Raw genomic sequence first — 15,284 nt, forward strand, 5'->3', positions numbered from 1 at the left:
TTCGCTTCTGGCTTTGGGGCATCCTACGCGTTGAGTGTGGAGACGGGTTGCGGATATTCACTTTCTGGATGAGGCACCACTTTATTCATAGCTACTTCAGACAGTAGCTAAATGTTAAATGAAGACAAGACTTCCAGCGGCATCGCCGTAGGCGAGTTTCCCTCGCACTCCCAAGGGGGCGTAGATATTTAAACGATCGACGTTCAGTAGCGTGCTTCTCTGCTCCATCCCTGGCTTCATTTCGTATCCTAAACACTCTGACGTAAAGTCAGATTTTGGATTCAGCTTGGCAACGAAGCCTACTCTCAATTGGCACAAGGAACCATTCGAAGGGCCGAAAACAATAAAAATATGGATAATAGTCAGCCTTCACGTGTAACGAGTGTTGCAATAAGTGATCCACAACTTATGGAGCTCGGTATATATCAGCCTATAAGACTTATTAGCACGTAGTCAATACAGTACAGTACTAGGCCAGGCATCGATCGTATTAATACTATTATTTGCCATTCAAGCCATTCATAACCCATGTATAAGTTAACTCCGCCATCCTTCTTCGTTCCTAAATAACATGGTATCCAAGCATCTTATGCTCGGTACTTTGAGATGTATCCTATCTTACACGTGCATGCCGATCCTCATAAGAGCATGAACGCACCGCTATGTAGTACATAGTATTACATAGGGCTGAAGATGGAACTTTCTTTTTTTCAGCTTCTGTACTGTCAGCATTCCTGTAAACTTGTCCTTGATGCATGTCTTTCTCGAAGCTTTAACCGAAGCTGCTGCGCATTGGAAGTTTGAAGTTTACCACAATGTTTCTATTTAGGTAGTGATGTGTCTTATGAAGGCTGGAAAGTTCTAAGACATTGAGAACTCATAGCTCGAGCATACACACACATACGTACGCACATATTTATTTGTTAAATCAAATTCTTCTCGTCTTGAATGGCTTGAGCTTTGAGCGTTCTTAAAAGGGGGGATATATATTATTCATATTCTTCTATGATAACTTACATATATAGCTTCAAGTATCATTCCTATTGCTCGTAGCTTAGTTGTATAAAATTATTGTTAAAGAACTTATTCAACTTGATGCGCGGGTAGAATTTGTGTGATTGACAAACAGTAAAGAAAACTGGTTGCCCAAACTCTTTCGTGCTTTGGCTAGTTACATTCAACAACGAGATGTCCAACAGGATGAGTAGGTACCTTAGGTAGCTAATATCAATAGCACCTACATGCGAAAATCGCTATCTGGGCAGAGCTTCATTAGCCAGACTACCGAGTCGTACATACCTTGGAAACATCTGGCCACAACAAGTTGATGAGTGCATGCGGCCCGGACCGGTTAAAAGTGGAGCCTCCGGAATCTACCTAAGCTGAGGTCCGGGAGCTGTCGGATATGTTGAAATGTGGTGTAACTAGTCGATAAAAATCTGAATATTGAACCAAGTTCGAAGAAAGCACCTGGACAACTATGGCGCAAGCGTATTGAAGCAGATATGTTGCGTAATGTACGGTTTCCGGGGATGGAAAACCAAGTAAGCATATGTATGAAATGCACAGTCTTGCAGAACCATTCCAAATGTGCTCTTGTTACTGTATAGTTTAGCCATCAATGCTTTTAACTCCCCGCTAGCTGACAAAAAAGTAATGTACTTTTGAGGTGCGAACCCTTTGCATGTTGCTTTCAGTGTCGAGAAATGTATGTACGATGCCCATATTCCTACAACATTACCCCCATCACGTATCTGGTCGTCCGTGCCCTATATCCGACCCCGCCTGCCCGTCCGTTTACTTCCTTTTCCTTTCCGCGGCGTCCATCTTCTCTTCGAGTTGCTGGACGTACGTGTTCAGTCGTTGGCACGCAGCCTGTAGAGCCTGTTTCCCGGACACCACAAGTCAGTCGGGGTGTTGCTTCCGAAGGAGTCGAGGTCGAGAGGGAGGAAGATGAGGAGAAATTCATGGCTAGAAAAAGAAATCGCTGAAGGTGGTCCCCAACTCCAACGCTGGAAAGCAAAACGCAAGATTCGGAATAATCAAATGCAGTAACGCACATAGATGTCCTCCGTTAATAACTCGTTAGAGGCCTTATATTCTCGTCTATTGAACTTGAGGTTAGTATTTTGTTCTCGCCTATCTTTATAGACGATGCTCTTGGTTAAAGTCCCTGTGATAGAGACGTCGTCATGTATTCGCATAGAGCGTATTCATAGATTCTAGAGGCATATGGAGCGTAGTTGCGAGGCTATACTGACAAGACATAGCTGTAAATGCCAGCACCCGCGAGAGTGGAACCGAGGAGGAAACCAAAGAGCCTGCAGCAAGTCGTGTGCCATTAGTCTCTAAATAAACCCATATATTGTCGTATATCTAACTTACCCCCCGCGAAAGGCGCCCACGGGCTTGCGAACAGGTAAGGGAGTCGTTGCGTCGGCCATCGTTCGTGCTGTCGCGTGGAAGCTGCGTGTAGCGCGCATTGTAGCGGCCATGGAGGCGCTTTGAAGTCGGCCGAGTAAAACCCTCGACGCCATGGTTTTGGAACAACGAAATTTAGATATTTCCGTGCGCGATGTTTAAATGGATTCCACCAAGGTCTGTGTTGTTTAAAGTTGGGTGGCCAAAGAGCTTCAAAGAGGACGTCAATTAATTAAGTTACGAGTTCCCAAGGTGGGTCCTAAAGTTGTTAAGGCGGCGGATATTTCTCGGCAGGACCTTGACAGTTGGTCAATCTCGGGGACAGCTCACTAGGTTAAACGAGTCCCCTTGGTTGGTTACTACATTTACCTAGGTTAGGTATGTACTACATTGCTACGCAAGGCTAGAAATATTAAATATTACCTCACTACGTGCGGCACATTATAAATAAACAGCATCAAAACTATCAATTCATTAAGACCAAAACAATCATGAAACATGTAAACGGAAAATTCATGACCCTTTATGCTGAACTACCTGAAGTCAACATTCGTATCCCAGTCCCAGTGACCCGGCGTCCCGGCCGATTAAGATGTCCGGTTCATATAACTAGAAAGTGTACATTTGCTTTTTCTTGACTCATTCTCGATTCCCTAGTTTACAACTCGTCGTGCGTCGACTCCGCAGCCTCGCTGCTAGTAGACTTAGATTCAGTTGCAGCAGGGGAAACGGGCGTCTCTTCCTCCTGTCCTTCCGACACCTCGGCCTTGTATTTGCCGTTCTCCTTGACAAACTTGATCAGGTCCTCAATAGTTCGGCTGCCAGAGTAGCTGATCGGCTGGTCCTTGGCGCCAGCGGGGTACAGCTTGATGGTGGGGAAACCCTGGATCTCATCCGGCACATCGTTGGCAGTGGCGTCAACTTTTGCGATGACGACCTTGTCCTTGAACTCGCTCTTGCTGTACAGAGAAGCAAGGTCTTCGTACTTAGGGGCGAGAGCCTTGCAGTGACCGCACCAGGGAGCATAGAACTCGATCAAGACATCCTTGGAGTCGTCCAAGACAATCTCCTCGTACGTCTTGCCAACAACGACGGTGACCGCGCCCTCCTGCTTCTCAGGAATGGGCTCAGACTTAAGACTAGGCTCAATCTTTCCAGCCGCGAATTCGTCAACAAAAGCGCTGATAGTGTCGTAGGTAATCTCCTTCTCCTGGTCAAAGGGGAACTTCTGGTTCTTAACGGTCTCCTGGATGGCGAAGGACGGGAATTTGTCGGCCTTGAGGTTAAGGTTGTTGGCATGAGCACCGAAAGCCTGGGCATCGATGGTAGCAAAGTTGATCTTGCCACGGTATTTCTCGGCGACGGGCTTAAGAGCATCGCTAAGCTCCTTTCGCTCCTCGGCAGTCTCGGAAAAGATGTAGGCAAGAGGGATACCGGCGGACATGTAGCCGGAGTAGGTGTCAGGGCCAACCTCACCAATCAGAGGTGTGGAGGCAACTTTGGCGAACTTCTCAATAGCCTCCTCGTCGAACTTCTCCAAGAAGGTAGCCTTGCCCTCATCGAACTGCTTGTAGAGAACAACAGCCGGTGCCTTAACACCCTCGGCCTCAGCCAATGCAGCATCGTTAGTGGCACCGAAGAGATAAGAGTCCCTATACTTCTCAGCGACCTTGGTGTAAGTCTCGTTAGAGGCCTTGTCAGAGGCGTCGATGTAGGCGACCAAGACAACCTTGTCGGCGGTCTTGAAGTCCTCGAGGGTTTCCGAGGTCAGAAGCGAAACGGCAGGGAGGGATTGCTTGATCATGTATGAAGTGATTCTATAATTCAAGTCAGCAATTACAAGTGGACGTAATTGGATATAGTGGATCACTTACGCAGCAGCTTTCCTTTGGCCGGTGTAAGGAGTGATGCTTTCTAGACCACGGAAGATCTTGAGCGTTGGGTAACCCTCAACACCATATGTTTGGCAGAGTTCACTCTCCTCTGTGCAATCGACCTTTGCCAATTTGATCGATTTCTCCTTCAACGTAGTAGCGGCCTCTTCGTACTCAGGCGCAAGCGCCTTGCAGTGACCACACCAGGGGGCGAAGACTACGTGAAGTATTAGCTATAGCTCTAACACCTTGTAGTTAGAAGCATAACTTACACTCTGCTAGAACAAGGTCATTGCCTTTTACGAATTCCTCAAAGGTGTCCTTGCTCAGTTGTGTGACATCTGATGCGGCGTCTGCAGCATTCACGCCTGTGCTGGCTGCAAGCAGGCCAAAAAGAAAGTTCCGAGCCGTGTACATGATGAAGCGCCTAAATAGTAATTGACTAGGTTAGTTATCTCAGATCGCAATTTCCAGGTGGAGGAGGTTGCAGAAGTAGAGCTGGGGGAACCTGTAGAAATGCAGTGGGGGATACCATGGAGAAAAAAAAATAGTTTAACACACCTGTAATATTACCACTGGCTACCTGTAGAAGAGCAATGAACTATCGGAGAAAAAAAGTGAAGTGAACGTAGAATGTAGATGAAGACGTTTTGTATTCTCCTTACAATGGCATATGTGTCCCCTTGAGAACAGGGAATGTGAATTTGGAGAAGATTGACAAGTTGGATAAATGGCTGAATGGTTCCGAATATCTGGCCACAGTCTGTCCAACCCCAAGCTTAATCATCAGATACACTAGTTCAGAACCGTGCCCACTAAGTGTCTGTGGCTTACGCAGCTCTAGCAGATGACCTAGACAATTATTAGAAATGCAGGGACGTGGAAAGGCCCCACCTCTCGATAGAACTAAACAACCTTATCAAAGCGGTGTGGGGTTCAATTGATGGGCAAACTTAATGACAAGTGTTCTCTTTTCTACCCCTCTTACCACTAAAAATCTAGGAAAGTAGGTACCTAACCTAACCTAACCATGTACGGAGAGCGCACCGCCACCTATCCGATGGGATTTTTGGGGAACCCCTGCGTTGGTGTGCAATGGATCCACCCGATTTTACGGCGTACCTTGCTACTAACTCCACAGGTGCCTCAATTGCAAATAAATTAAGTCAGATCAACACCCAGATCAGTAATTCCGGAAGGAAGGGCTCGAGAATTTAAACAAATATAATGACGGAAATCACAATACCCGGCAGGCTAGGTTCATAAATCCGTTGATGTAACTTATGAATGCTTAATATACCAAACACTATTCCAACTGGCCAGTTGTTAACTTTCTAACGTCATGTAGAACAATGGCTGTCGTTATCAGGTGGTTACTAAATTGTCGCACTAGATATTGATTCTTACGAATCAAGGGGATTATCAACTATGAGACCTTGTGATATGCATATCGACATCGGCAGCTTACTCAATTGATCAAATCTACCATCCCTGCATACGGAATGTTGATTAATGCACGCTGCCAGATTTATTGCATAGGTAGATTACAGTCCATTCCGCAGCAAGGCTGAATATGAGCCCCATCACCCCATCCCAAGACCCTGAACGTTGTAATAAATTTAGTATTTGCAACGCTACCACTTCCCATAGCATCGTCGATGAGAAATTACAAGTAGTTATGCCAACCATCGAGTTTGTCTAAGGATCTAGCATTATTTATTTTCTTAATATTAAAGCTAATATGTTGATATAGCAACCTGAGTAGCTCATGTTTATTGGTTTAGGAACATTTGAAAGAATACATTCAGCAGCTGGTCAAGCAGGTATATAAGAGGACGAAGGAGAATTAGCAAAATGCATAGTATCTCAAAATGCAAATACCTACCTGAGGTTTGGTAGATAGGTATTTAACCCCCTCAGAGATTTTTCTAAATATTAGATACCTCATGCAATCTACCGCGTAGAAAATCCAAACCCAGATTAGATATTTTGAAGCATTTGGAGGTGAATGGCTACCTACCTAGGTACGCTTCTATGTGAATTATGCACAGGATATCTAGCAATAATAACTACTAACCACCCAGTGGCATCTATGCTATTATTCATGACTCGTACAGAATTAATAAGAAGTGCTTTTTTTGACTATCATCAGAGCATACCTAGGTATAGAAAAGAGATAGTTCTAAAGAGAACGAAAAAGAATGTCGTGTTGATTTATAGACTCATATATATTATATATTTTGATATCCGAGTATACCGTGAGAGTTATGGCTGCCTCTTATACATAAGGTAGCTGGCCAATCATGTCAGCTCGTCTCTTACATAAAGCTTAAATGGTTATGTACCTAATGTAGCAGCTTTAGATATATGGAAGGTATCTACGAGTTAGTAGATTCAGAAGGTACGATTGGTATTTGGTCAGGTGAGTGGTCAGATGAGAAGTGCTCTTACCTTCTCAAGTTCCCCTATCACATCTAAGGCGTTTAGTGATTTGACCTTGCCTTAAATATTTTGCTCGCTTCAGGTTGTTTATCTTTTAGTACTACACGAAGTGTATAGGTACTCTCGCAATACCACAGACATTTTCCCACTTTGTCCGACTTCAACATCCTATCTCGTCTGGCGACTTTGTGAACCGATGAAGCCTCTGGACCCAAAAATTAGGCTCGATGTCGCTCTAGGTCCAGCCAGCTAGGATCTCTTCTTAACCCCATGTCGAACTCAAATTACTTTATTAATTTCATCATCTAGTGCTCTTCCCTTCTGCTGTGCCGGTCTCTCCATCTGAACAGCTTCTCCTGATGGATCATCATCGCTTGCCGCGGCATAGCTCGAGTCATGGCACTCTTTATAGCAGTTATTCTCACGGGCGATCTACTCACGGGCCCTCCCCTGTCCGTCCATTGCACAAACCTCTCCGAAGTGTCAACGAGAATTCTGTTTTGCTACCTTCGCCGGGTGCATTGGAGAGCATGCTAAAAACCACGACAGAGACAGGAGATATCGGAATCTTCAGCATTAAACCCGTGCCTCCGTTACCTCAACGAAGAGGTACATTTTCTAAAATCAGTCAACAACGCCCATCGCCCCGTCCTTCTGTTGAAGAGCTACAACGTCGGAATAATGGCAAAATTCCCCTATGCAGAGACACTGCCTCCGAAATAATCTCAATGCACGACTCGGAGAGTCATAAATCTACTACAAGCACGTTGACTCCGACATGTTCAGAGGACATTGGGCTGCGTTCGTATTCAATGACTACCTGTGGATCCCGCCACCTTTCTCATCATAAGTCGACAACGACTTTGCAGAGTCAAGCCAGTGGGGGTCTGCTTCAACGTCCTCGATCGCCCTTCCCGTATCCAACTCGCTTGAAGAGACCGGGAGTTCGCCCAGCTTCTCCGGCCCTTACAGAAAACGGGCGAGTTGACTATAGTCGTATGGTGGAAATTGATCGAGCCTCATATGTAAGTATCAAAATCCCTGTATGGAATTATTAAATTCTTACTGAGATGCTTCAGAGAACTGTCCATGGCCCTTATAAACCCTCTTATCCCCCGACACCACGGAGGCCTCCTCCTCTAGGTCTCCGAGCAGACGCTAACTTATCCACTGTCTCGCTACCCTCGCAAGGTCTGCCGCCTCTTAGCCGTCATAGACCACCTAGACCCTCTTCAATTCGGACCCATTCCACGGCCTCGATGGCATCTTATAATGCCCCGTATCGTGAAAGGTTCGACAGTTCCTCGTCCAGGACGTCGAGTCTCACCTCAATCGTGAATATGTACCACAGGACGCCACACACACCTAGAATTGGTCCGAGTGGACTTTCCACTACTGTACCACGTTACTACGACTATACCGAAGGGTTCGAGAGTAGGCAACCGCGCGCTATAACTCCAGTTCAGCCTTTCGCGCCGGTCCCTACTCGCATATCAAATTGTCACCGCCCACTAGTACTGCAGGATTCCGATGAAAATCTAGCGGTTGTATTTGGAGAGCGGGATTCGGCATTTTTCGAGGCTGGTAGTAGCAGCCCTGGCATGATAGACGGGCTGGAAGCTTTAAGCGATACGAATGGGTGCCACGTTGAAAACTATCAAGCCACGGTGGATCGAGTATCGTCCCGTTGCCGCACTGGTTCTATCCGTTCTGATAGTAGGTTTATCGCATTCGATGGATTAGAGGTGGATATGAGGTTAGAAAAGGGAAGCGACATTGACCTGTTACCATCGCAAGTAGGTAGAGATTCTATGGATACGTTCAACCCGAGTCTTGATCTGGAGTCAAAAGACGCCCCAACATACAGATACACGGACTACCGCTTGACAGCGACGCCGAGGACGAAGGCAAATTCTCCAGAGAGGCAGGTTCAGGTCCTAGGCGGTAGAGCTCCTACAATTCGAAGCGAGCAAGGAGTTATATTGAGGGATGACACCCAGGGTGAGACTCTAAACGAAGATGATGTGGGTGAAAGTGGTGTAGGGGATATAGTTGAAGGACAAGCCAATCGAAGTCTGCAAGACCATTCTATCATAAAACGTCCATGTTCTGAACCAACTCAAGAGCTCTCGAGGTCTTATAGGCACGAAACCGAATACGAGACTCAAAATGGATTTGGCACGATAGCCCGTGCTTATTCAGATTGTGGTAGAACTGCGATTCGGAGTAGTGACCCTGGAATGACGGTTATAGGTGGTTCCGATATCCGCGAATATAACACTCGTGATAGTGTCACATTTTCCGCTAATAGAGAAGACTGGGAAAATAAGCACGGTGGCGTTAGAGACGGCAATACTATCTCATCCTCAGCAACCCAAACAACAGTCGTACAGAGACAGCGGTTTCAACGTCATAAGAGGAACCAGGCAGTCCCTAGAATTAGCACCAGCAGCTTGCCCAGAGATGACAACGAAGGCTTTCCTTATATCTCGCCGTCTTGTTCTACTACACCTATCGTCTCACCGAAACCGATTTCACCTGCACGTCAACTAAAGCTGAAGAACAGCATACCTCAACTAATGAAAGCCCTGCCGCCTTTACCTGGCGATCCCGATTATATGCCGCCCCCAACACCAAGTATACAGAGCACGTCAAGTAGAGACACTGAATTTGTTGAGGTTCTCGCCCCGTTTAAATTTTCTAGGTCTCCTACACTTCATCAGTTTAAAGACGCTGTAGTGGTAGTACCGGAGCGTAACCTCAAAGATAATCGAGCCATACGATTACATAAAAGTGCTCCGAAGTTGAGGCTCAGAATTAAAACGTCTAATAGCTCGGAAGCTGCAGTCGCCCCCGGGACTGGGCTCCATAATGATGGTATGGGGCGATATTGGCCTTCTGGAACTCCTAATACATACCTTGGGGGTCAAAATGTTGATAGCGGTATTCGAACGAGAAGCAGGAATAAGCTGAGACTCAGGTCATCCAGAAGCACTGTTGATAGTACTGCTCCATCCGCTAGAGTTCGCCGGAATGTGGATGGAGAGGCACTAGATCATGCAGATGGCATTACACGACAAAAGCCGAGGGACTTGTTTACATTCTCAACCAACTTAAGTCCTACCCCTTCTTCAACAAACGGAAAGTCGCCACAACCACGATGCATTGAGGATTCTTCTGCCAGGGGCACATCTGGCATTGACCCGCCAAGCGGAATAGCACCCCAATTTGAACAGCGGACATCGTTGGAGAATAGAGAAGCTCGGAATAAACCACTATATGACTCACGATCTTTGGAAACCCGTGCAAGCTCTAATGTCAGGCAGCCTCGGGGTTTAAGAAGACGCTTATCAGACCTTCATTGCTTGCTAGCACGACATCCAGGGCCAGCTTCAACAATAACAGACACGACTATCGAGCAGGAAGGGAAGGAAAATAAGACGGACCGAGGTGTTACGCCATCAAATATTAATATTGTTAGTCGTCAATCGGCTTCGAGAGATGAGCAGTCAATTCGAGGAAACCACGGTCGAGCTGGATTTAGTCGAAGGGTACGGTCCAAAATCCTCAAATGGGTCAAAAACGCTAAAACGGCGGTGCGAGCATGTGCAAAGAAGAATCGCGATGCCTGAGAAACGAAACGGGGTTGGAATATTACCTTAGGTACTCAGCTGCCCGTAACATAAAGTTCCAAAACCACAGGTTCGACCTTCGTTGGATTACACTACAAATAGGTCTTAATCAGCTAGTTTTTGGAGCAAATTTTGGACCCCTCGCCGGCCAGGTTCGGACGGGTGCTTTTCCATGTTTGCTTGCTGTAGTCGGATCGGTAATAATGGGGCAGGAAACTTGGTATACACCGTCGTTGAGGGTCCCCTTAAGCAGGGTAGATCGGGTTTGGTGAGACTTGAGCATGCCATGTACTTGAAGTAGCTAACTACCTACCTTTCTGTTCACTTTATGATAGTCTCGAACAACATGACGTACTTGATGGTCCATATTTCCTAACCTACCCTGAGCTTCTCTAAACTTTTTGAGGCTGAAGTTCCATGCCCAATTTAGCTCTGGTGAATAATTAACACGAGGGCTAGGCGGAGAGATAGACTTTTCAGCATGATTACCTGCTGGGGATAAATAGGTCTCAGAGAAATGGAGATAGGGATTAGACTAGTTGGATTTAACAGCATCTAAGCAGATCCTATGCTACTCCTATTTAACTATCAGCCGTCAATGATGGAGTTTGGGGAAGCATGTGCATACTTTTGTGTGCATTGTGACTATTCAAACTGTGACTAAATGCACCCAACAGTATTATAACTTTCGTCTTGTCTTAGCCAGAGCTGAAGAGGGTCCAGGATAAAGTGCGCTCATACTCTAATATGAAGGGCTTGTGCATTTCTCCCACCTTTGATCTGTTCCTCCTATTTCCCTCTTTCTCTACTTTCGCAGCAATTAATAAATATCTAATAACATATGCTTAGTTAGGTACCTGCCTAGGTACATGTCTAAGGTAGGTTCTTAGATTAACTTGCTGATAACAGCATCGCAATCGGGAATCTATACTGAGCATACTTCTTTACATTCGTTCATACCAAAGCAGTAGTAGACAGTGCCATTTGGAACAAACGATTGCTTAGCAACGAAATCCGTCGTCAACTTCCCCTAATACTCTTCAGTCAAATAACATCCAGCTCCGATAGAAATGAGAACAAACCCAACTCATCTTGACGCATTTGGGTATTTTAAAAGTGCAGATACGTACGGTCGGAATGGCATCATCTCCTACGGGCTCTTCTAGCCAGCAACGGCCTACGTTCTTGCATACCAACAGCAAGGAAACAACCATGACAAACCCTTACAAAGATAATCTGCCTGGCGCTAGTGGTGCCAACGCTATACCAAGCAATAAAAGTCTATCTATATTTGACATCGATATCGATGCGCATAGCCGATCCTATTCCTCCACTCCCGCATCTGAATACCCAGCTGAATCATCACTTGCCCGCAGCGCCGCCCGGTATACCAACCTTTCTGCGCTGGACTCATCTCACCCTCCTAGCCCTGAGTTCAAGTACCGTGAGAAGGGACTTAGCAACCAGATCAGTTCTTCTACGTTGAGTACATTGGCAAACGACGCGATACCTTATCCCATGACGATAAAGCGGCTGCCCCAAGGAAAGACGTTTGCTGAACAACCAGCCCCGCCACCTCAATACGATGGAATAGAAGATGTGAAGCTGGAGTCATCTTATGTTAACCAAGAAAAGCGCTCTGCACCTGCCGTGTCGGTTCAAAGTTATCTGCACAGGACACCGCTTTCGTCCAACTATCGTGGTCAAAGCAGCAGCAGCAGTCAGCAGCAGGATAACCAAGGAAACTCCAATCCACGACCGAACGGAAGCAGTGAACTGAGACTGGTAAGCAACCAGCTAAACGGGCATTGGAAGGGGACAGTGGGTAGCACGGCAAATGGGAGATCCAACGGGTCGGCAAGCAGACCTACAAATGGTACTGCACACGGAGCTACCAACGGACAAAGGAACGGGAACACGCACACGTCTGCGCCTAGCCAGAGGAAAAGCCAGAGAGCTCAGGGAAAGAGAGATAGGATTTGGCCTTGGAAGGTATGTTCTCATTCTTCAAGCCGCAAGACAAGATTGTTCAAATTCTAACAAAACACCTAAACGCACAGGAGGGAACGTGCCACAAGATCGCTGCTGGTACTTGGCATAAGATAAAAGTCTTCTTTGGGCTCGACACAACGCCTCGATCCGGCATGGCTAATGGGAATGCCGGACCAGGGGAAGTCGAGCTGAGCGTGTTATCGAGCGAAACCCCTCGTTCCCGGCAACGAGCACCTAGCTCTGCGAATCCGACATCGCGGCCCCGAACAGCTGCCAGGCATGACAGGAATGGGGATGGGAATTATAACCCCTTGCAGCGAACACGGGCCCACTCTGGATCCCGCCCGAAGAGGCCTGCGCCCAAGGATCCGTATGATAATGGCTTCCTGTCTGCACCTAGAAGCACCCCGTGCCCTGCCTCGAACCGAGGAACTTCATCCAACGCCAAGGCGAATGGCGAGGGATCCAGCAAGAAGACTCCCAGCAGCGCGAGCAGGTGGTTTTCTAGGCTCTTATAAACCCGCAGGATACAGATGGGTGTCCTGCTCAAGGCACTATATACGATAGCAACAGTCATCCGATTGAAAGCCGGGGATTCCATTAATACCTCAGGTTAGGTACTTACAGGGGAGGATAGGGGAGATATTGCAATACGTAATTCGCGATGGTAATTAAGAATGGTAATTTTAATGTTTTCAAAACACGCCTCCGCCTATGATAAACAACCGCTCCTCCTCGCGCTTCGCCCACTGCATGATCTTATTAGCGCCCTGCGTCATGACGGTCCGCGAGGCGTTGGGCCCGGCTACGCAGTAGAACTCGAATATCGGCGTGATCCACGCCAGCGAGGTGGTGTCCTCCCCGACGCAGTGCAGTACTTTTACGTGCGTGTGCTTGGCGTGGATGGTGGAGTGCAGGTTGTGGTAGAGGGACATGAGGCGCCGGTGGGGGACGAGGTTGGAAAATTTCGGATGCAGAGATGGCATGCAGAACTGGACATTGGCCCGCGACTTGAATAGGAAGTGGCTGATGTGGGTTCCTGGTGCGATGTCGTTCATTTTTGGGCGTCCCTGTTGTGCTGCAGTTTTGATCATATCCAGATGTCCTTTTTTCTTTAGTTCAACCACGACGTCGTCTCGCATGTTTTGTAGGTCGAAGAAGCTCTCTTTATCCGGGCTTATTAATATAATTGCAATCTCCTCGCCAGCCGCATTTAGGTTTCTCTCAGACTCCGGATCGACATCCAGAAAACTAACATACATGTAAAGATAACCGCGGTTGTTGAAGGCTGGCAAGCAGAGTGGAATCCAGTTTTCACCACCCCCGGCTTTGACACCGCCAGACTCGAATAACATATTGAAAATAAGCTGCAGGTCGCTTGGGTGAAGAGAGTGGCGACGTGGCCGAATGACGCTGACTAGTCTTCCGCCTGCGACTATTAGACCGTAGAGGAGTTTTTCGGTCTTCGTCTTTAGAAAAGCATTATTGATGGCATGTCGGTGCGATTTCCTTAGTCTTAAACATTCCAATGCTCCTAGTAGAGCAGATGGGGATCCTCTGGTGAAGCTATCTGCTAAAGAAGAGAGTAGCGATTCGGTTCCTTGTAGAGGTTTCCGTAGATCGGTTGACGGCCGATTAGCGAAAATATTAGTGAGAGCTGGGAGCGTCAAAGTTGATAAGATTTGCATGTAGAGGGCATCAAGCTGAGCCCTCAACTGAGAATCACTCTCTCCAAGCTTGCTTATAGCGACGAGGTAAAGGGGACCTTCTGTCACGATAACGAACCGGGTATTTCCAGCAGCAAAGCCTAAAAGAGGGTTCTTAGCCCCCTGATAAAACGAGATGATGGTTTGTACAACGCCCATCGAAGAGTTGATCATTTCCAAGTCCCCATATCTACTATAAATCGGTTTGCCAGCCGATGATAAAATCATGAAGTGTTTGAGCTTAGACTTCCAAAGTTTTAGTCGGGTCTCGTCGCTCCAGGTCTCGCCGGGCTCGGGTATGTCATCGAATTCGCGGGCGAAATCGGCGAAAATCGTACCCTCATCAGCCCTGATAGTTTCAAAGGGCTGCACAGCTGCGGACTGTGAGTGTAAGAGCATCCACGCGGGACTCTTCTTGCTCATGTCTCCGACAAGCAGACTCTCCAAGTCTCCCGGTGGTCGTAAAGTAGGTGCAAGACTCATGATACTCATAGAATCGTCTATGTCGTTGCCCATAGAACTAAAACCTATGCTTGCTACCCCAGCATTTGTCGAACTAGACGTTTGCTCCGCGCCTTGGGAATTATTCTCCCCGGCTGTCGAGAAGGTTCCACGTGACCCATCTGGAAATGAAAGTGTCTGGATATTCATGGATGAAATTGCAGTAGTCGGTTTTGACGATAAGTTTGGCCTCTCTGGCACTGCCGTAGTTGATCCATTGCCTTGTGTCTGAGATGGCCTAGGAGGTAAAGGGGGAGGCCGTTCTCCGCCTAAGGCGGCAGCGTCCCCTGATGAGCCAGCATTCTCCGCGCTCATCGTACCTCCGTTTCCGTAATGACTCGCTGTACCATCCTTTTTTATTATTAGTTTATCGAATAGTAAGTCGTTTTCGACTTCAGCCTCAACTATCATTCGCCATTTTGTGATAGGTTCTTATTAGGAGAAGAAGTTGAGGAATTAATAAGTACAAAGTCTAAGAGGCATGTAACCTAGTAACTTAGTCACGTATAATACAGGAGTTAAGGCAGTGGATCACCTTATCGTTATCTGTTAAACGTCATCCCTGGTTATCCTCATTCTAGTGGTGGTTTCGGAAAGAGAGATATCTTTAGCATAAAGCCGGGGGAGATGTTAGGCTAGCCAATAAGATAGCTCTAAAACCTGCCCTGTTTCGAGGTACCGCTTTTATGCAATCATGCAATCGGAAGGTACCCTGA

General features: G+C 46.9%; 5 protein-coding genes across 5 annotated transcripts; 2 read left to right on the forward strand and 3 right to left on the reverse strand.

Moving 5' to 3' along the window:
- Positions 1 to 1,674: 1,674 nt before the first annotated feature.
- On the reverse strand, positions 1,675 to 2,740 carry F4813DRAFT_311262 (uncharacterized protein). Its single transcript, XM_049240878.1, has 4 exons — positions 2,386 to 2,740; positions 2,262 to 2,321; positions 2,061 to 2,106; positions 1,675 to 1,884 (listed from the first exon to the last, which is right to left on the reverse strand). The coding sequence occupies exons 1-4, from the start codon at positions 2,535 to 2,537 to the stop codon at positions 1,798 to 1,800; spliced, it is 345 nt and encodes a 114-aa protein (XP_049102001.1). The 5' UTR covers positions 2,538 to 2,740; the 3' UTR covers positions 1,675 to 1,797.
- A 129-nt stretch (positions 2,741 to 2,869) lies between these two features.
- F4813DRAFT_350751 (protein disulfide isomerase) lies at positions 2,870 to 4,878 on the reverse strand. The gene is made up of 3 exons (XM_049242331.1): positions 4,568 to 4,878; positions 4,296 to 4,512; positions 2,870 to 4,238 (listed from the first exon to the last, which is right to left on the reverse strand). Exons 1-3 carry the CDS (start codon positions 4,710 to 4,712, stop codon positions 3,080 to 3,082), a joined length of 1,521 nt encoding a protein of 506 aa, XP_049102002.1. The 5' UTR covers positions 4,713 to 4,878; the 3' UTR covers positions 2,870 to 3,079.
- Positions 4,879 to 7,096: 2,218 nt separating this feature from the next.
- On the forward strand, positions 7,097 to 10,437 carry F4813DRAFT_401039 (uncharacterized protein; the record flags this gene model as incomplete). Its single annotated transcript, XM_049248350.1, has 2 exons — positions 7,097 to 7,762; positions 7,817 to 10,437. The coding sequence occupies 2 exons, from the start codon at positions 7,097 to 7,099 to the stop codon at positions 10,367 to 10,369; spliced, it is 3,219 nt and encodes a 1,072-aa protein (XP_049102003.1). The 3' UTR covers positions 10,370 to 10,437.
- Positions 10,438 to 11,506: 1,069 nt separating this feature from the next.
- Positions 11,507 to 13,102, forward strand: F4813DRAFT_401043 (uncharacterized protein; the record flags this gene model as incomplete). Its single annotated transcript, XM_049248351.1, has 2 exons — positions 11,507 to 12,361; positions 12,430 to 13,102. 2 exons carry the CDS (start codon positions 11,507 to 11,509, stop codon positions 12,877 to 12,879), a joined length of 1,305 nt encoding a protein of 434 aa, XP_049102004.1. The 3' UTR covers positions 12,880 to 13,102.
- On the reverse strand, positions 12,537 to 15,128 carry F4813DRAFT_401045 (DUF254-domain-containing protein; the record flags this gene model as incomplete). Its single annotated transcript, XM_049248352.1, has 2 exons — positions 12,537 to 14,806; positions 15,124 to 15,128. 2 exons carry the CDS (start codon positions 15,126 to 15,128, stop codon positions 13,057 to 13,059), a joined length of 1,755 nt encoding a protein of 584 aa, XP_049102005.1. The 3' UTR covers positions 12,537 to 13,056.
- Positions 15,129 to 15,284: the final 156 nt, after the last annotated feature.

This window comes from Daldinia decipiens (genome assembly GCF_022478715.1).
Source record: "Daldinia decipiens strain CBS 113046 unplaced genomic scaffold F4813scaffold_7, whole genome shotgun sequence".
NCBI classification, from domain to species: domain Eukaryota; kingdom Fungi; phylum Ascomycota; class Sordariomycetes; order Xylariales; family Hypoxylaceae; genus Daldinia; species Daldinia decipiens.